At 39.5% G+C, this 21,744-nt stretch overlaps 1 protein-coding gene across 1 annotated transcript in view; it reads left to right on the top strand.

Annotated features, from left to right (window-relative positions):
- Nucleotides 1–21,744, top strand: part of CDH7 (cadherin 7) — a 119,551-nt gene that overhangs the window by 67,859 nt on the left and 29,948 nt on the right. The window contains exon 7 of the mRNA XM_054583773.1: nt 9,222–9,475. Coding sequence (XP_054439748.1) covers nt 9,222–9,475 — 254 coding nt within the window. The remainder of the gene's footprint in view (nt 1–9,221; nt 9,476–21,744) is intronic.

Consider the following 21,744-nt stretch of genomic DNA (forward strand, 5'->3'; position numbering starts at 1 on the left):
AAAACGCCACACCATTTTATTTCTTGTTTTAACCAGTTTGAATAGAATATCCCTTATGAAATAAAAGAGAGTCATAAGAGCAAATGAAAGGAAACAGTAAAATAATCACTAATGGAGTTATATAACTTAGAAGTTCTAAAAGTACTTGTTGAAGAATTACTAGAGTTAATGAGAGCTTTCAATAGTGAGAGCTACAAAAGTAAGTTAAAAATGGGTAGCTTCGCATTAGCTCATGAGAACAGTAGACCGTTGGTCCAGCCACAGAGCCTCAACCCACTAGTTGTGGATGGAATAGCCATCCCTCCAATCCTGAAATCCTGCACCTAAAAACCATGTAGCCTACTGGCCTCACAGAAGCAGCCTTTACCCCCAGGTCCAAGTGCGTTTTCATCATGAAGCCAACAGTATCTTTAATCTCTATTTCAGAAGTATCTTTGCTTATATTTTTTAACCTAAAGTCTCTTTGGAGTGGTCTTCTCAGAATGAACAGCGTCTGTCCCTAAGATGTTCTGAGTCTGTCAGAATTACAGCTGCTTGTGGCCCTCAAGAATAGGATTTTGATTTTTATTGAGTTCTATTTCTCAAGATTTCAGGGAAATTGAGGTAAAATTTCATCCCAGATAAGACATGTCATCGCAGGAACAACATTTTCAGAGACATCCTACAGCAAGCAGAGTCTGCAATTAAAAACAAAAAAAAGTACAAATTTCATAAACTCAGCACCCTGTCTGTATTCTGAATTTGAGTCCCCAGGGCATTCTGACCAAAACCAACAAATTTTGAAAGAATACAAATGAGGCTTTCTTGTACTGTTCCTGGAATATTTTACCTTTTGCCTGAGATACACAGTACAATGCTATGGGCAACTGGCAAAAATGAACTATTTGGTGGTGGGTTTTCTAGTCTTTCCTGACTACAGGACAACATTTACAACCACACACTGCGGGGATGTGGGCAAGGTTTTGTTGACAAATGTTCTGATGATTCTGAATGTCTCTAAATAGCACTTCACATTTGGATAATAGAGTTCCAGTGTCCACGTAGATAAAGTCGTTTCTGTTGGAATTGGGTTATTTTGTACCTGTGAATCTTGCTTGATAATCATCCACACTTATTTTTCCTCTATTCTACAACATAATAAAACCTGAGTCCATTGCTTATTCATAAACAGTGCACCATCATGGTTATATTGAGATTTATTCCAGTTTGAGGCAACTATTACCGTATTTTGAAACATGTATATATGCCATTCTTGGCATAGGGTGAACTTAGGAATAAGGAGAGATGAACATAAAAAAGCAGTCTTTTCATTTATTTTTATATGGTTTATTTTTATTGTATTTTTTCGTTACCATTTATCCTGCTTAAAACCCTCTTCTTCCTCCTCCACCAACACCCCCTTCCCTCCACAGACATCACACTGGTGTCGTTGTAATATATATTTTTTAAAAAGACAAAAATAAGTACAGAATTGTGAAATATTACCTTTAGTTATGTTATCATTCCAATATCTTATATAGAAAATATTTATTCACATGACTAAATATGCAGAATCCACAGGGTAAAAACAGCTGTAGGTATTTTCATAGAGCAATTTTTTAAATAATTTAATTTTGTTTTTCATACATTAAGAATAAACGTAGAGTTTAAAATGATGACAAAACTACAGTTTAAGAACATTAAAACAATGTACAAGCTATTTCTGTGGCCATTTATGAATGATTTGACAATAGCATTTATAACCAGCTACAAAGGGCTTCAGAAAACACACAATGTAAACAGGAGTGCTATCCTATGTGCATGAACACTCTTTCTTCTCACCTAGAATTCTTTCTGTTTACTTTTCTGTCTCATAGTTTTCAATTCAGGAACTTTAGTCTTTTATTTTTCCTTTGAGATGTGGCAGTCCTTCCGTTAACGTACCTCAATTTTCAATATAAGACCTCCGTTGGGATTAAATTACAGGGTATGGAATTTTGCTTCTATAAAATACATCACCATAGAGTTACAGTACAGTAAAAAAAATAATAAATGAGCATTTTCAAAATGCATTTCCTTTAAAGCTTCAGTACACATCCATCCTGGGTTTGTGGGTGGCTTGTCTGGTGGCTTATATTTTTTAAAGCTTCTTCAGGCCAGGTATGCTGTTCTATCTTCATAATTTCCCCTTGCCACACCCTTACACAGGTTAAATGAAGTGAAGCCATCAGATAATGCAGCATTGTTGTGCAGGTATGGATAACGCGGCCAGACTCATTCACAGTCGGGCAGGAGAGGTTAGAATACGCGATGTCCTGTCAACCTTCAACTCTACAGGACACGTTTTGAGCTCTGAGGTTTCTTATCTAGTTATTGAAAAGTGTCCTTCTCTACTGCTTGTGGTAATGAGGGGCAAATCCCAGAGTCAAGTATGCATTTCAGTGTTTCATAGAATGCTGCTCATGTGTGGTGGAGGGACATGAAGCCAACAACATTTCCCACTGATTTTTCTTCTTCTCGTTATGTTTTTCATTCAGAGGTTTTATTCAATTAGTCCTGTTGCTGTGGATGCACATTTCTCAAAATGGAACAAAGGTATTTCTCTTATTTGACCCAAAAGGCATAAGTTTTGCATTATTTTAGTTTTAAAGGCTGGATGTGATAAGATTAATAGAAACTCTCATTTGGTGAACTTCTGAATTTCAGATAATGCTTTCCAATTTATTCAACCTATTGTTCCTTTGTAATATACAAGTAGATCCTAACAAGTAGATCAGTTTAATCATTACGCACTTATGTGCATACAGATATGCTGTCATCTGTGTATTAAAGCTTAGAACTTACTTGTGTTTGAATAGTAAAGATTAGATACAGATGTAGAGCCTTAAAAGGAAAATAAGAAATCACTCTTTGAAGCAAGTTGATAGTAATGTAAATGTCAACATATGATAGATTTCATCAAAGAGACGAACCTGGCTTGCTTAGGAATATTTGCTTTCTTGATTTCGACAGTTTATTGGAGCAATGTTGTCAGAATATGTGTTATGTCAAAGACATTTTCCAATGGATCCATCATGAATTTTAGTTTTTGGCTTAGTGCAAGTCACAGATAATGTATAATTTTTGTTACATCTGTCCTTCTCCATGGTGTGTTATTGCTTAAATTCAATAGGAAGGACTCCTAGAAAGACACATTTAAGGAATAGCTGAAAGAGAATTGAGTGCTTGTGTAAGGAGAGTTGGAGAGAGAATGTAAGGACAAAATGGAAGTTTCTCGAATGAGCAACCAGGTGAATAACCGTGTCATTCCTTCATGATGGAAGTGTGGACGAGAAGAGTGCGGTGTGGGATACGTTCCCCCTGAGGTACTGTGATACCAGGGAGACATGTCTAGGAGACCATGAATAAACGCTTGCAGCTCAGAGAGCTCTAGAGGACAAACTTAGGTTTGGAAGTCATAAGTATGTGCATGGCAAATAAAAGTAAAGGGACAATTGAGAACACGCATACAGCGTGTCCATAACACAGGGGACGGATGTGTTAGACATTGCTTGATAACACAGAAAATTTTAAGCTTAGGGCAGAGAAAGATTGAAAGATGGCAAATTGTTTAATTCTTCCACGATGAATGTATTTTAACAGGGTTTAAAAACTGATCCATAAAGCAAATACATAAAACTCACATTGAAATAAATAAGAGAAATTGCATATATTAATAACTGCAGAGAGAGTTGATGGATCCTGGAATCTCCGTTAGCGAAGACAGGGCATGGCCTGGAAGGAAACGGTTAGGAGCATCAAGGGCCCGGGGTTCGCCGAAATTTCCATGTTTAGATCTAACCTCTCCCCCATTTTCATTTGCTCAAAGATTCGATCATTTGGGAGGATGTTGAGAGCAACATAAAATGCTTTGATTCAAAAGACACGTGAAATCTCCAGAGGAAAAAAAATGCTATTACAGATGACAAACGGCCACAGTTATTTTGTACAAAATCAACATTAAACACATGACACTAAATAATTAGACATGCTCATGTATATTTGCATACACACATGTGCACATACATGTGTGCACACCAACACTGGCGAGAGCATGCTGTGGCTGGAAGGACGGAATGAAGAATTTCCAGGATTTAACTTGGATGAATTCTTGAAACACCAACAGCAGCATTGATCCAAAGTGCAAGATCTAAAAGCAAGTCATTGAGCTCAATGACAGCATGTTTGGCTATAGACCAAAAGTCAAGCCACATGGAGGGAAAAAATGCAGTGTGATGATTTATTAAATGAATTCAAATTATATTTTATCTGAGGTTGTATGATTGAAAAAGCTAAACATGACAGTAGGAACTATTGAGACCCCATTGTTTGTGGCAATTATTTTTTTAATTCAAGAGAGAAATATTATAAACTGACTTTTCCAGAGACATGGGGAAGTTAGGAGGAAAGGACACAGTCTTTCCTTTCGATATGCTCATACTCTAGGGGCATCCAAACTTCTGGCATCTCTGGGCCACACTGGAGGAAGACGAGTTGCCTAGGGCCACACATTAAATACATTGTGACACATAATCACACACACACACACACACACACACACAACCTCATAATATTTTGAGTGAATTTACAGTTTCACGTCGGGCCGCATGCAGAGCCGTCCAGGGCTGTGTGCAGCCTGCGGGCCGCAGGTTGGGCACCCCTGCCGGGAACGAATGGCACTAACAATAGTGTAATAGTAACACAGTGAATGTTTGCACAGTGATCACTCTGTGTCAGTCACTGTTTCAGGTGCTTTAAATTTATACATAATGTATTGCAACACTGAGGTTGGTGAGGTAGGCAGGTACTTACCAGTGGTAATGCCGTGCAGTCACGTGAGGCCCTAATTGTTCTTAGAGACTGAAGGACTTGTTCGGGCAGAGAGGGAGTGTGCGGGGGATGGACATGGCCTTGGGTTCACAGAGTCTTTCCGCCTCCAGGTACGCGTACAGTTTTGGACTTTCCCTGGAACGCTCTGCTCTTTAACAATTAATAACACCAACCTTGCTTCTTTTTAAATCCATGTTAAAGATGCATGCAAAACTCCCTGCTCATAGTTAGCTCCCAGTAAAACAAGTTTTATTATTAGGTAAGGAATTATTGGAACACTCAAAGATTTTAATAAGAAATGGCAGAAAAAACTTGTATGAGAAAGAAGCAGCAACAGGTGATATGACCTGACAGATACAAAGTGTGCTGTTTATAGTGGCCCATTCATTTTCTTGTAGCGAAGGGGCGGGAGGGAGAGGTAAGCCTGTGGTCTAGGAGGGTAAGCCTCCTGTTTTGTGCTGCTTAAACCAGAGCTGAGCAAGTAACTCCTTGCCTGTTTTTGTAATAGCTGAAGAGCTATGATGGTTTTCCATTTTTAAATGACTGAAAAAAATGTAAAGACCAACGTTGAGTGATAGGTGAAAGTTACACAGAATTCAACTTCTAGCACCTGTAAAGACGATGTGATTGGGACAAGGCCGCAGGAGTTCATTTGCATGTGTCAGAATTCAGTGGTGTGGCCTGCAAAGCCTAATTATTGACTAGTCCTTGTAGGAAGAGGTTGCCAACACCTGCCTTAGTTACAGTGTTTAGCTTTTGAAAGCCTAAAGTTCATCAGGCAAAAAAGCCCACCCACTTTTATCATTTGGGAAAGACTGTACCAAACATGCTACTTCCCCCTTCCAGGGTCTCTGACATAGATGTCCCATGCCAGGTGGGAGAGCACCCTGGAGAGATCACAGGGTGGCTCTGTGCGTCACTAGTTTGGGTCTGTGTCACTCACATCTGATTCCACGTTCTTCTTGATCCTACACATCGCTTGCTGATGTGGGCAACCGCGCGAACAATGTTTTGGCTACATTTACAGTTATATGTAGTCTCCAGCGATATGTAGGTTCAAACATTGAATAGGACCAGTTTAAACCTTACCCCTGTCTCCCATTCTTTCCTCTTTCTTTGTCTTTTCTCAATTGCCATTTTAACATTTTTCCCCATGGATAACCCTGCTCATTAAACCTGAGACTTATGAAATGTATTGCTTATACAAAAATCAATAAGAAAAGGAAACAGGAATTAAAACATTATTGCATAAGCCTTTTCTTCAATTAGTTTAACAATCCCATCCATCACACCGCACCCATCTATGGAAACTGGATGTCTGGCTGATTCTGATTTGCTCTGGAAACCATTTGGTGCAGCAGTTCCTTTTGTCTGTAATTTTGATTCATGGCCCTTCATATGAATTATTTTATTGCTCTATTTTCATAATAGCTTTTAGGCAGCCAATCATCATGCAGAATACTGTGTTTCTTTATGATTCAGTGGCATCCAGATGTCTGTACTTCATGTAGTAGCCTTTTAGACACATTAGAAAAAACAAGTTGCTTTAAAGCAATAGCATTCATTTGTGCAGAAAACTTTAAATTATTCTGTCACAAGTCAGCCATACTTTACCTTGAATACAGAAATACTTGGTATCCCTTTTGGTAAACCTGAACGAGTATCTTAAAGGTTGTGGTCGTTTTCAGTTGTTTTAAAAGAAGATGGCAAACGTGATTTTTAGAAAACACGTTCTATCTGCAGAGACACTATGTGTGAAAGAAAAATTCCCCTTGTATAATGTGTCTGTTTTATAAGTGATATTAGAGCAAACTGAATAGGCTCATACCTAATATATTTTTGTATGTGTAGACTTTCTAAGTAAATGCATTTAGGTAAATAAGAATGTTGTGTTGTATTCCCAGCAGCACCCCAATTAAATTTTGGACACCATGTGTAGACCCCCTAAAACGTGGGCAGCATGCTCAGGTTTCCTGCAGGAGGAGCTGCATCGAATTACCTGGTGCCTTTTAAAGATACGTCTGCTGGTGCCTCGTTCTGGATCTGCTCAGTGAGAATCGTGGAGGGGACAGACACGTGTTAGAAAGTTCCCCAGGCTGGTCCCGATCCTCGCGTTTGGCTGAGAACCCTTGGGTTCGAAATGCTTTCAGATAATAGACACAAAAAGGCGGCCTTCAGAACATATCACTGAATCTGTTCATGGTGATGTTTAGGGCACTGTTTATCATTTTTGCATGAAAACTCAGATAAGAATTAAGCATTTTTCATAGTAATTCTATGTCGTTATCTGTGGTCAGGAGAAACAGTACACCGGTATGTTCCCCCACCTCCCACTTCAGCATCAAGAGTCTCTGGGACAAAGGTATTACGCAGTTTTAAGGCTCCTGTGGCTTGGATATCTGCATTCTAGGTTATTTTTCAACTTTTTTAAAATTATTTTTCAATTAATTAATTTATTTTTTTCAAATACATTTGTCTCTGCCTCCCCCCCACCACTTTCCCTTGCCCCCTCCCTCCCTCCCTCCCTCAGCTCTTCCCCTTTGGTTTTGTCCATGAGTCCTTGCTATATGTTCCTTGACTTTCCCCTTCCCTTCCTTCAACTTTTTTGTTAAAGATTTTACTTATTTACTTTTAGAAGGAGGGGAAGGGGGGGAGAAAGAGAGAGAAATTTTAGTGTGTGGTTGCCTCTCACATGCCCCCTACAGGGCACCTGGCCCTGCAACCCAGGCATGTGCCCTGACTGGGAATTAAATTGGCAACTCTTTGCTTTGCAGGCAGGCACTCAATCCACTGAGCCATGCCAGCCAGAGCTATGGTTTTTGTCCTAATTGAAGAATTTATTGAGCCCCTGCTATGTACCAAATTCCTAATAGTCATTGATGATTCTAGTGATGAACAGTGTGGAGCTTACAATCCACTGGGTGAGACAGCTGCTAAGGAAATAAATATTTCAGTACGAACTTCCTGGTCTAGATCTCAGAAACCCATTTTGAGTATTGATTTGTACTTTTCCCCCCTCAGTATGTATCAGACATGAGCCATGGAATCTCTTTATATAATATTTATGTGCAAGCACATGTGTAAATTTGTATTTTATATATGTATATATGTGTGTTATATTTTTATAAGTGTATATACACACACACATACATATAGTGTGTGTGTGTGTGTGTGCAGTTATATATGCCCTTTGTTTGTATTTTTGAGCTGTATTGTTTTATGTATATGTTTGGATCAGCGTCGCATCCCGGGGGGATGAGGTGGAATGCGTGTGAACCTGTATGGGAGCACACACGTGCTCAGAGACCTGGGTAAATTTGGATTACAGTTCTCCACATTACATTTTAGCCCATTTTTCTTAGTGCTTTTTTTTTTTTTTGGTTAAATATTGACAAGTAAATTATGCTCTAGATTTGATAGTATTTCTTTCAATTTCTTTACATTTTGAAATTTTTGTTTTACATCATTAAATGTAAAGACTATTTGGGGACTGTTTTTAGTGGTGAGACTGAGATCGAAAATCACAGGAAAAAGACAAAAAAAGAAAACCGGTGACTCTGTATTCCTTGAACAAAGAGAAGCATGTTATTGTCGGAAAAACATCACCATGCTGTGGAGGTGATTCTTTTTCACACGTGGTGCTGCGCGGGTACATTTCTTTCCCGTTACAACCTTTTAAACTACCACGTGGTTTGACTCGGGTCGCTGTTTTTGCAGATAGTGTTAGCATGTTATCCTCTTGAAAAGTTACAGAACAGACGTTCTGGAATGTGACCGACAGCCACCTCCTGTATACAGAGCGAGCGTGTGTCCTGGTGGAGGCAGCAGAGGGGGCACCTGGGTGTTTCTGGGAGCAGCGCTGCTGTGTTGACAGACAGCTCCGGCTCACCACACCCCCTCTGCCGCTGGGGCTGTGTTTGGAACCCCTGCGCCCTCAAGATTATAACAAAGGCCCCCAAAATCCGTGAAAATGTCCTTTTAATGAGAAATTCTGTTGCAAGTTACATTTCTCTTTGCCTTTCATGTGTCCCAGTGGATAGTGTAGTTAAATGACATGGTTGAAGAACATCGCATAAATGTCCCTATTGGAAAAGATTTTTAAATCTTATCTGTTGTCTTTCAAATGATACTCTGAAGTCTTGGATTTGACCATGTAATGTGCAATGTCCTGCAGCAGAGCAGATTGGTTAGGTCAGAAGCACTTACCAAGCAGCAAGGATTCTGATTGGCATTATTATTTATTACTTTTGATTGCTGATGGTGCATTTTTGTGGCTGAGTCCTTTCCATGCATATTGACATTCATAAATGAAAAGGCTCTGCTTTATGGACAATTTAATTGGTAATTTAATTTTCCTAATAACTTTCTTGCAGGACCTGGATTTTGAAGCCAAAACAAGTTATACTCTACGGATAGAAGCCGCAAACAAAGACGCCGACCCTCGCTTTCTGAGCTTGGGGCCGTTCAGCGATACTACGACCGTGAAGATAATCGTGGAAGACGTGGACGAGCCCCCCGTGTTCTCCGCCCCCTTGTACCCCATGGAGGTGTCGGAAGCTACCCAAGTCGGGAACATCATTGGCACTGTTGTGGCTCATGATCCAGACTCTTCCAACAGCCCCGTGAGGTAACAGCTCCTTGCTCTCCATCTCTACGCTTCATGCACAGCCTGTGTTCCTACGTTAGGATGCTTTTGGTTCGTAGCAAATGAAAACCAATTTTGTCTCTGTATTGAGCCATAGCAGCGAATGTGAAACAGGATCAGAACACCTCAACATTTTACTCACTCAGAATGGGTCACCTGATCTTCCAGAGCCATTATCATGTGACAGTATTGTGAGGCCTCCATTATTATCCACAAGTGATAGCTGATGCTCTATTCAGCCAATTATCCTCAGCTCTTTCGGAGCAAACTGTGTCAGAGGTGAAGTGATGCCTGTCCTAGTTACAGGGCACGTGCGTGTATTGGAAAACTATTTTCACAGGTAATTGAGATTAGGGGTGTGTTAGGATAGTATATGTTATTTAGTTATTTTCACTTATAAAAATAAAATAGTACCTAATAAATGTGTAAGTACTATTTTTAAATGTCCATTCAGTTTCCCTGTACAGAGATTAGATGTATTATTATAACCAACTAATCTCTTTTGTATTAACAGGATTTAGTGCTAAAAGCATTTCAGTGTTTCACAATATTCCATTTCATATTTTGTGCCTAGAGTTTACAAACCAAAATCTACATGTATATTTTGGGGTTGTATGTATGAATGGGTTGTGTGTGCACATATAATAATTTATGTCCTTTTAAGTGAATGTCATATATACAGTGTACTTGAAGTTACATTGTATTACACATCTTACTTTGGGATCTTAAGTAAGACCTTTCAGTATGACAGTTTGGATTTGATTACACAGTCTGAAGTACAAAAAGCAATGACTCTTATATTCTGATACATTCAGCTTATAAACACAGCCTTTCAGATTTAACCCATACTTAAAAATTCTAAGTGTGTTTTAGCTAAATTCTGAACTAAGTCTGGATATTGACTATAAAGCACGATGAAAAATATCTGTAATTTAGGCATTGATTTAGAAGAAAAGCTCACAATTTTTATCTTCCTAAAACTATAAATATGTGTGTGTATAGTATTCTTTTTTCTTTTGTCTGACATTAATATTTAGCCCAGTAAAGAATTGGTGTAAAGTAATTGTTATTCCAAAACTGAATTCCTAGTCATTGTTTCCCTGTCTCTATAAGAAATGCAGACTACTTAGATGGATATATTATTTTAAGTGCAGTGATCATAAGCCATTTTAAGAATATACTCCTCTGTGCACTAGAATGTTTGTAAGTCACAAATATACCAGGTAGAACAAGCCTGCCCCTCCTCCTCATTACAGCGCGGCCTTCACTGCCAAAGCAGCTCCCTGACTCCAGCTCAGCTCCACCCACCAAGTCTCCTTGGCTCATACTTGCTTGAATTAGGGTTTTGTTACAGCATCACATCTCCTAGTGACACACTTGAGTCTCTTCACCCCACAGACAACAGCCACGGCACAATTGTAGCCATAATCATGTACTCGGGACAGTTTGGCTTCTGCTTAAATTAGTTCATTTCATGGGGAGAAAGAGAGAATGCTTTCGTGAGGTTGGGGATAAAAAAAGACAACATTTAAGGAAATTTTGATGTATCGCCCTGCTATTTTTTTTCCTCATTTGTTATGTTGTTAAAGCTTTTTAGAGTGAATATTACACTTTTTTATTTTTTATTTTTGTAAAAAATCTGGTACTATATAATAATTTGGGGAAGAAGAAGGGTGAATAGGCCCAAGGGGGCACTAGCTGGAGTCAGAGGTGAAGTGAGCGTCATGTGTGGTCTCGGACACACAGAGACAGGAGGGGACAAAGGCTGAACTTTGAGCGTTTGGGACGCGGAGACCTCTCTGGCCTTAATGAGAGAGAAGCTGGCCCGCGCCATATTTTTACCTCATTTTAATTGTCCTAAAACTGAAAAAAAAAAAAGACCTAAAAGTTCAGGTTAGTACTATCTTGTGTCTTCTAATCCCTAACCGTATCTTACAAACAGAGACGGACTTCATTCAGAGTGAACTAAAATGTTATTTTTGTGTGACTATTTCTTTTTGCATTTGTAAGATTCATTTACTTACATTTAAGAATCGCATGCTTGGCACATTTATCTATTTGTGTAAGCGCAGCAAAGCCCTTCACAGCTTATGTTTTTCTGGATGCGTCTGTCACGGATTTGGCCTTCCCTGCCCGCTTAGGATGCACTTGCAGCCCGTCTCACTTTGTGGTTCTGGGAGGAGATGTATACTCCTGCGCATGCCCTGTAGAGCTGGCGCCCTCCCCGCGCTTGTGTGCGGGGAGATCTAGGGAATGCCACCCCGCCTGCCGAGTGCCCTGTAGCCCCGCGAAAAGGGGGAGCAGCCCTGCTCCCTGCTTTAGCCCAGGTGTTTTGAAGATTAAGGAAGGCAAAGTAACTGATGCTTTTAAGCTGTGAACTGGGACTTAAGGATTAGGAAGTGTGATTATACATTGTTGTTGTTATTATAGCTTACTGTGTTTTCAAGCCATTTTTATTTCAAAATCAGTAGCATCAGGGAAAGGAGACATTTTACAAGCCACTATGTTGAAAATTGTTTTGTGGTCACATGTGTTACAGTGCATAGAAAATATTACATAGTTGTTTAATGGTGATAAGCATGTATTTGCATTTGGGCGCGCGAGTAACGATCAAAATGTAAGCCCTCCTTCCACAAAGGCCAATGCACAGGGTAGGTAGTGCAGCCTTCTGAGGTCCCAGGAAAGGGGCTCTCGGGTTGGGATGGAACCTGAAGGTTCTTAATAATTGTCAGCTTTGTGCTTCTACACCTTCAGAAATACTCTAGTTCTTAGAGGAATGGCAAAGCAATATTTGTTTCATTGTAATTGTTTAAAAGTAGGCCAGTGGTATTTGAATTATAAAGCAGGATGGGATAATTAGTGTATGAATGTCCTCACGTTCTTTGTAGTAGAATACTGACGTTTAGCATATGACATTTACATTTGGAATATTTTTTCTGATATGTGGAATAAGAGATTAAAATTCTAGAAAGCAATACACTGACTTGCCTCCAGCAAGGTAAAATTGAGATCCTCTTCTCAAATAATCTCTGCCTTGCCCAGAATTTTAAAAATCTTATCTACTTTTGGCACCAGTCAAAAATTACTCGTAAGTCTTCTCTGTGCATCTGCCCTTTTCTTAACAAAATACTGGGCTCCTTCAGCAGCAAGGAGCACTTGGGTGGGTGAGCACTGTGGTGGCAACAGGGCAGGCGGGACTATAGGAACCCAGAGCCCCGGGACTGGCTGGAACAGACCCCACTGTGAAATGCTCTGTCCTTGTTATCCTTTGCCCACCAGGCAGGTGTGGTACGCAGCCCAGCATGTCAGGTGCACTTCGATTTCCTCTTTTCCCACATGGAAACTAGAAGCCAAAGCTGAAGATTATGTGATTGATACCTGAGGTTACTTAGCCAGAAAAAAGGGGGGCATTTTGAAAGCAACATGGATAACTGAGGGTCAGCATATTTCTGTGTGTGTGTGTGTGTTGTGTGTTTTATTTTTAAGTACTGTGTGTGTGTGTGTGTGTGTGTGTGTGTGTTTTAGCTACTAGTTGCTTACTATTTCCTATAAATTTTGGCCTTAAATACCAAATATCAGGCTTTGTCTACTAACTTGCAAGGACAGATTGTGTTCTGCTGATTCTGATTATCTTTCTGAACTATGGAAACTTCCCGTCTGTGTTTGTTGTCAAGCTGATAAAAACTGTAAGAGCAACCTAGAATCTAGGGGACAGTTCCGTTCTCTGCTCCGCATTGGTAGGCAGGTCAGTGAATCCACATACGTGTGCTAAGAACCTGCTTTGTGCATGACATTGGGGAAATTCTGGCAGGAAAAGCAAAGATGAATAAAACATTTCCTCTGACCTCAAGTACCTTACAACCTGGTGGAAAAAATAATTGATTCCATAAACTTAAGCGATACATGGAGCAAGTGCCAGAGCCGGGACACTGTGAGGTAAAAGTCACCACTCTGGGTTCGCCGGACTTGAAACTTCACTTGAAGGGGCGGTGGCTCGAGCAGGGTGCGAAGGACGGCAGGGTTTGGAGCAGACAAGGAAACACTGTGCAAGGTCTGTTTAGGTTTCATGTAGTTACACCCTCCGAGTCTAGTGCTGTACCATTAAATCAGGGAATTTATTTCCGTGGGCAGTGCAGCGAGCCCAAGGTCCCTATGCCCACAGTAGCCGATGCACTGCATTATGATGATGTTACAAGTGAGAGCGGACGTGAAGGGGGAAGGGCGAATAAAAATTAATGAGGGTCATTTTCAGCATTTCTAACAATTTCAGTGCAGAACCGTATTTGTATTTATGTTTACAGATTTCAGGACAGTAATATTTACCTGCAGGCTCTTTTCGCACTCCTGGTAAAGTATGTTCTCAGATAAAAGGTGATAAAATAGTATCAGATATTACATTATGTAGTGTGACTAGTGTGAACACATTTGGGGTGTTTGAATAATTCAGTGTGTATTTTTAAGTATCTGGTATGCATGCATATATTTGTGCATATTACTTTGATCTAAATCTATTTGTAAATATCTGATTATTCTGAAAAACTTAGTGATCCAGGAACAAACAGAAAAATAGTGGTTCATTCAAAAGGTAGCAGAAATCAAGTCGATGAGGAAAATAGGAGTTGTATTCTATTTAAAAATGCTGCTGAATTTAATATAATTTTCACTAAAAACAAAAACTATATATATACACATATGCATACACATACATGCACACACACACTATATATATATATATGTATATATATATATATATATATATTCATTCAGGTATGGTGAAAATAAAAAGTTTTCATTAGAATAGTTCACTTAATATCCAGAGATAATTTTCAAACCTGGTTAAGTAGGAAATTCCTAATTTATATGACCATATTTTTATCATTTATTGTATTGCTGTAGAATTAGAACTCAGAGCAAAAATCTTTCAAGTTGGCTTTAGGAAGATTCCAGGTAAAATGAATTTATTGAAGATTACATTTCTTTTAATTTGTCCCTTGCAGTATTTGCCACATTTAAAATGCTCAGTAAAAAGTCTTAATAGAAGAATATGAAGTACATAATCTTTTGTGGTGTGCCTTTCAATGTGAGGTTCAAGGACTCAACTGTAAGCATTCTTTAATTGCAATCAACAGAAATTGGCCATAGGTAACTGAATAAAAGAAGGAATTTATTAAAATAAGTGGGAATAGCTTGCAGAAGTAAGAGAAAAGTTGAGTAGCCAGTCTTCCTAACAGAGAAGAGTAAGGTCTCTCTGTAAACGTGCGGTAAGGATGAGCAGGTAGTCTGTGCAGTGTGCGGCAGGGCTCGTGTTGGTGCCGACTCTTTTCTGGTGGCCTTCTGCACACGGTTCCTGGTTCTTGCAAAGTTTCTTGGCCTCCCTTAGAGCATGCGCCCATCTCTTATTCAGGAAGTTCTGGGTGACTTGATTTTGAGTACCGTCAAGGTTGCCTGAGGTTGGGCAGGTTTAAATCTGCAAAGAAAAATTCAGTTGCCATTATCAGAAGGAGGGGGTGAGGAGGCAAATGGGGGCGTCACTAAGCACTGAACTCAGTAGTTTATGTTGAAGGAATTTATTTCCATTAGGCAAGCATTATAATTTCTTTGTTATACATAAACATGCTCCTAGTCATTCAGTTAGAAACTGTGGTTCCAGGATTTTAGCAAGGTCTGTCTCAAAGCCTGTGCGCTCCTTATAGCAACAGGCACACACATATACATGCACACACAGGCTCACCAGCACACATTTCTTAAGCGATTAAGGTTTCAACTTAAATGATTGAGCTATATCTGTTGTTCCGATTTGTCCATGTTTATTCCATTGGCTTCTGCCACTTTGCAAGTAGCAAGGACACGTTTGTGTCACTCTCTCCCACTTACATACACATTCTCTTTGAGAACTTTGACATGCGTGTGAATAGCTGGGCGACAAGAACTTGTGAAGAACTGGGCGACTTGTGAATATGGGGGGGGGGAAAGCATTTTAATTGATCTTCGTAGTATGTCTAAGAGAAGCACTGAAATAACAGATGTTTTTCAAGGGGCTTGTTTTGTAGCAGATGTGTAAGATGTGGTCCCCGGCCTCTTGTTAGCTAGCTGGATGGGACACCTTACACACAAACTTACTGAAAACCCAGTGTTAAAACTGGAAATGAAAAAGCATCTTGCAAAACTCTCTCATTTCGCAGGTTAGGGAACAGAGAATACGGCTGGGGACTGGAAAGGTTGGACAAGTGTGTAGGTTAGAGGCAGGGGCCTGGCTGTCATGCGTTCCTTTAATTCCCAGCATTGGTTCACGGTGGTTCACTGTGAGAGCATATAGCAAAACCCCCAGATGCTCCATACTGTGGCTTCCTTAACAAGGCGTCACTCATGAGTGGTTTCATTTTCTTTTTTTAGTTTCAATAAATTGAATAAAATAAAATAAAATTATTTTAATAGTGAAATTTGTGGGATGTAAGGACCAGGGAGATCTAAATGTGGGTCTTCCTACTGCTTAGTGCTGCAGGCATTGAAGAAATTTAGCGACAGGCTGCATTCTTTGTACAAACCAAGAGGGGCCGGTATTTTTTTCTTTTTATTTTTTCAAAAGAAATAGAAATATAGATACGGAAGAAGGGACCATTTTGCATTACATGTATTTGTTGTGCTTTTAAAAGTAAGTGGCTTAATGAACGAAACTTGAGAAATTTTGATTTTACTAAGAAATTTACTGGTTTTTGTCATGTCGCCACCAGTGTACTGTGGGTACATCCTGATTTCTCTGTACTAAGTGCCCTAATTTTTTGTTTGATCCTGGGGAAATTACAAAAACACACAATGACTAACTGCTAATATAGGACAGTTGCTAAGGCTGGGCAGTTACAAAAATGTTGGAGATCTCTCTCAGCTCCCTCACTTTACTGATGATACATTTGAGCCAGGGGAGTAAGTGACCAGAAGCTCCCATGGGAGCTAGGTCAGCCTGGCGCCAATATCCCTGGGTCTCTTGACTTCCAGTCCTGTGGTTTTGTATTCACAACACACAACTCTGCATAATTTGCAATGACATTTTAGAAATCATTACTGGTATGATTTAACAGAAAGTTGATACTTTCGGAAGGGGGGGTGGGTGAGGTAAAGAAATCTCTGAAAAGTAAAGGATACTGGGTTAGCAAAAATTAAAAGATGTTAGCTTTTAAGATTGACTGTCTCTGCATTCCAATACAGTTCTTAGACTTTTTTCCTAAAACCGTTACCCATTTTCGTCAAAATGATATATGGCAGGACCCTGTCCCTTGAGCCTTTCTTCTCATCACAGATTAATCAGCCATGTTCATCTCCACAGGCAGAGCTCCAAAGTTCTGTAGTCTGAGGGTCACCAGCTTTAGGCAGGAGTGCAGTGCACTGAGGTGGCATTTAAGTGTCAGCTACGAGAGCTCCAACAGCGACAGAACTTGGGGGTTGAATTAGAGAAGAGGCCAAGGCAACCTCTTGCATCTAACGCTATATGCAGGGTCTTGGAGAAGCCCTGAGTACAAAAAAAAAAAAAAAAAAGGCATGACATGTGATATAATTGGGAAGGTGTGCTGTTTTCATGCCAGGGGATTGTCCTCAAGGAATTGTAAGGCTAAAATAACTGGAAAGGGATGGCTCTGTGAGGCAAGGCACAGAAATGGAGAGACATAGGATGTTGTTAGTCATCAAATAATATATCAGTGTGACTGGCCTAGGGTTTTAGATAGGAGAGCGGGGGCGGGGGGAACAAAAAGAAGCTGGACAGTAGAATTGTAGGTGACAGAGACTAACAGCTCATGTATAGGTAATGCTGTGCCTCGTGGAAAGATGGCTCACGCAAGACATGGTTCTGAATCTTGGCTCCCTGAACAACCAACTGTGAGACTTTCAGAGTCCAGGACTGAAACGCAGCAACAGTGATGCCTGCTTGCCTTAGTTAGAAATTGTGCTTGGCTAGTAGCAACAGGGCTTAACGCTAATGACTAACTAATGAGAAGTCTGGAGCTATGCACTCAAGGACTGATCATTTGGCTGTGCCATGTCATCAAGGGCCTTGGCTTCTTACAATACACACTCATCACCTCCTGTTTACCAGATGGCTTTCAGATATGTTCCTTTTGTGTTCGTGCCCCAGGTGAGATGGAGAGGAAGGGGCAAACATCACATGCCAGCCGAATGAGCCACTTGCTTCTGTCTTAAGGAGTTTTCAGTGATGCTCCACTCAACAATTTTCTTTTGTGTCTCATTTGTTAAAACTTAGATAGAAGGACACCAGATCTACGGGGGAGACTAGCAAATGTTTTTCAGGCAGACACAGGGCTGCCTCCACAAAAGCAGGGTTGTATTAATAAGTAAGGGAGAATGGACGTTAGGTTTGCACATGCACACCTCTGTCATACATGGCCTTACATAGTTGCTTGAAAATTCAGAACAAAAAGTAAGTTGTCTTAAATACTCCACACATTCTGAACATGAGAAGATTAGGAGGAGCCAATGAATCTACTTTTAGATATTGATTGAGCTTGAGTAGAAGATGTTGCAGGTATCTGGAGTCACTTCCCAAATCTCAGGAAAAGGACTGAGGCTGGACACTGAGGTTTCAGTCTGGCTGCATAAGACACAGAGAAGGCCAAAACTTTAAGTGCTCTTGCTGTGAGAACTATGGAAGTGTCTCTCTAATTGGTCACTCTAACGTAGGGTGAGAGGGGCTAAGTGTTTTAGACTGTAATTTGCAGAAACTATTGAAGGTAAGTTTGGTTCATGATTAGAGAGACTCCAATTGTTTCCTTTCCTGTTTGGCCTGCGAGTGACTCAGGTAACTGCATGTCCTTGTCCCTGGGCCAGTGGACCCAGAACTGCATGGAGGGTGCTCCCCCAAACGTCTTCTGGGCCTTTTCTCTCTTTTGGCTCAGTCACCCCCTCTTCTAGATTCTAATTCACAGACATTTGTCACCTTTCTAAAAAGTGTTCATATTTTCTTGGTTAGGGGATAGCCTTTTTAAAGTAACTTTATATACCAGCTAACGCTTCATACATAAATGCTAACTTTTGCATGTCCAAATGGGTTGGTAGAAAATAGGAGCCCCTGTAATACTGGGTGGTTGCAAGTCACTGTGATTAAAAGATGTAATAACCACCACAGCTGTTCTGGGCAGCTTGTCTACCCCTTATCCTTGCTGAGGTCTTCCATCTCTTCTCAAGCTAATACTTCATTCTCGCCCCACGCCTGCCCTGACTTCCTTCATCAGATTCAAGGGTAGAAATGCGTTGGTTTCCTCCTAAATATTTGTCATAGGTTGCTATTTTTTAATATTTTATTTATACACTGTATTTCCTGAAATAGTGTCACATGCAGGTGCTTAAGACTAATTGATAACTTCATGAATAATGAAAAGGAGACATAAGAATGTCAGAATAATTCAAAATTACCAAATATGTATATATGAGGCTGTGCTATTTAAGGAGGCCTATATGAGAATTATAGCTATTAAAAATATATACACCCTTGTAAGTGGATGCTACGTAGTTCATGATATATTAGGTTGGCCAAACATTGGTTTGTCTTGTTTTGTTTTTCCATAAGATGACTCTAGTAGCACTTAGTTGTGTTTACCTTCATTCGAAACAATTTTATTGGATTGTATTGTGACAGCTGTCATATCAGTGTGCATTAAAAAACTTATCAAAATTAATGAAAATGAGAAAAATAAGCAACATTTTTGGCATATTATGTTTTATTATTTCAAGAAAGATAAAAGCACAACTGAAACACAAAAAAGACTTGTGCAGTGTATGGAGAGAAGGTGCTGTGACTGACTGAACATATTTAAAGTGATTTGTAGTTTCGTGCTGGAAATTTCTCACTGGACGATGCTCCATAGTCAGGTAGGCCAGCTGAAGTCGATAGCAATCAAATCAAGACATTAATTGAGAACAAAGAACACTCTAACATGTGAGAGACAGCTGATACACTCAAAATATCCAAATCAATAAATTTATTGGTAAAAATGAAAAATATCTTTTATGGAAAAAAGCATACGACTTTTTAGCCAATCCGTAGAAATTATTATGATTTGAATAATAGAAACATTGATGTTTGCCTCTTCAAAGCATAAAGAGACCTATGTGATAACTGGTTCCCTAAAAGATTAGGGATTTTTCTATGAGGTGAATAGAAGTTCAAGGCATTTAATAATTAAATGAATATTCAAGTTTAAATGTTCTTTATTCTAATCCTAGAAAGTTTGAGACAGTTGATAATAGAGGCAAATGTTTTAGTCATCGACTTTAGGTCTGTGGGGAATTCAATGAACAACTTGCCACAGATGTCAGGTTCAAGGCCTTTTTGCTTTGTTAGAATCTAGATGGCCATTTGTTTCTGAATATGCAAACATTATTTTAGTGATTGAAAAAATGTGAACAAGTGAGGCTTTTAGTATTGACTTGATGGATGCATGAGTTCAAGGGTATTAAGTTATGATCCTCTTGTGAAACAATATCAATTATTGCATGGATAAATATAAATGTATACACATGTATATTGATTACATACATGTGTATACATATTTGTGTTATATATACACACAAACACACAAATGCATGCATATATACTTATATATAGTATGTTAACAATGTGAAATATTGGCATATAGTGTTGGCCTAAAGCAACATTTCAGGGAAGAAAATCTAGCTATACTATTTAATTTAAAATTAAAGTTTCTTTGTAACATTAAATTCTTGTTTGTTTGGCTGTGTGTGGAAAGTGGACTATGGACAGCAAGAATGGAAATATGTCAATAGGAATAAAATAATGCAGAACTGGGCTGAAGTGGTGAGTGCAGTTGTTGAGACATTGTATACAGGGGTAAGAAAACCAAATCAATGACTAATTCTAGATTTTTAATTTGAGCACCAGTCAAGCAAGTGACTGGTGGTGTCATTTACTTAGAAGAAAAACAATGAGGGGGAAGTAGTTTGGGAGATGGTAGGAATTATAACATCAGTGTGAACATGTTTCTTTCCATTTCATGTTGTCTATCCATGTGATTATATTAAGTAGGTAATTCAGTACATAAGTATAGAGGGCCAAGGATATTTTGTATAAATTTGGGAGCAACAGAAAATACAGAAGGTGTTTAAGCCGTGGGACTGTAGAAGTTGCTAAGGAAAAGTGTTTAGAGAAGAGAAGAGGATCCATGGGAGATGTTTGGAAGAGTTCAAGTAATTAGAGATCATGAAGAGGAGGTTTAGCTGGCCAAGGTGCCTGAAAAGGACCAGATAGTAAACTTAATATAAAACAGGGATGATGGCCCTGGCTGGTGTGGCTCAGTGGATTGAGTGCCGGCCTGTGAACCAAAGTCACTGGTTCAATTCCCAGTCAGGACACATGCCTGGGTTGTGGGCCAGGTCCCCAGTAGGGGGTACATGAGAGGCAACCACACATTGATGTTCTCTCCCTTCCTTCCCCTCTCTCTAAAAATAAATAAATAAAACATTTTAAACAGGGATGATGTAGTAATATTTGTCAAGGCAAAAGGAGAATGTGTTTTGAGGAGGAGCGAGTGGTCAATTGTATTACCATGGATGAGAGACATAGAACAGAACAGAGAAGTGAACAATGTATTTGACAAGATGGAGGTCCAAGATGAATGTGACACAAATAGAGGAAATGTGTTTTTTAAAATTGAAAACATTTGCTTTAGATTCAAATAAAGCTGCACAAAAGGAAAAGTATCTAATTCCAAGGAAAACTTTCTTGAGAGGTCAAAACAGGTGGGCTTGGCAGGTTGGGTGGAATAGTTTGATTTTAATTCAAGTAAAGTCACTTCACTATAATTAAAGTTGATAAGGAGAAAGTTGATGGGGAATCTCAAGGAAGATTTATTTTTTTCTCATATCCCATGGAGCACAGAGTCTGTAGGTGAGAGTGAGTCTATTGACTTTTCAACTACTTAATTTTCCTTCAAAACTCTTAACTGTTTGGCAAGAATACTTTGTCAGACTTAACTCAAAATCTTCCATGTTGCTATCAACCCCCAAATATAAGCATGCTAATTCATCAAGGGTTTCAGTACCAAGATCATTTTACCCTTCCTACCATCCTTCCTGGCATGATGATCCGTAACTGATTCACCTACAGCCATTGGTGGTCTTTCGTGATTTCAGTCTTGCTGTCCCCATCACCTGTTCCCCTGCCCCAGTTCAGTCATGGATTTTTATGGACGTGTCTTTGGCTGCTCAACTCTCATGCATAGGTGCAC

This window comes from Pteronotus mesoamericanus, unplaced genomic scaffold (genome assembly GCF_021234165.1).
Source record: "Pteronotus mesoamericanus isolate MK-2021 breed Mesoamerican mustached bat unplaced genomic scaffold, CSHL_Meso_final contig_74, whole genome shotgun sequence".
Classification (NCBI taxonomy): Eukaryota; Metazoa; Chordata; class Mammalia; order Chiroptera; family Mormoopidae; genus Pteronotus; species Pteronotus mesoamericanus.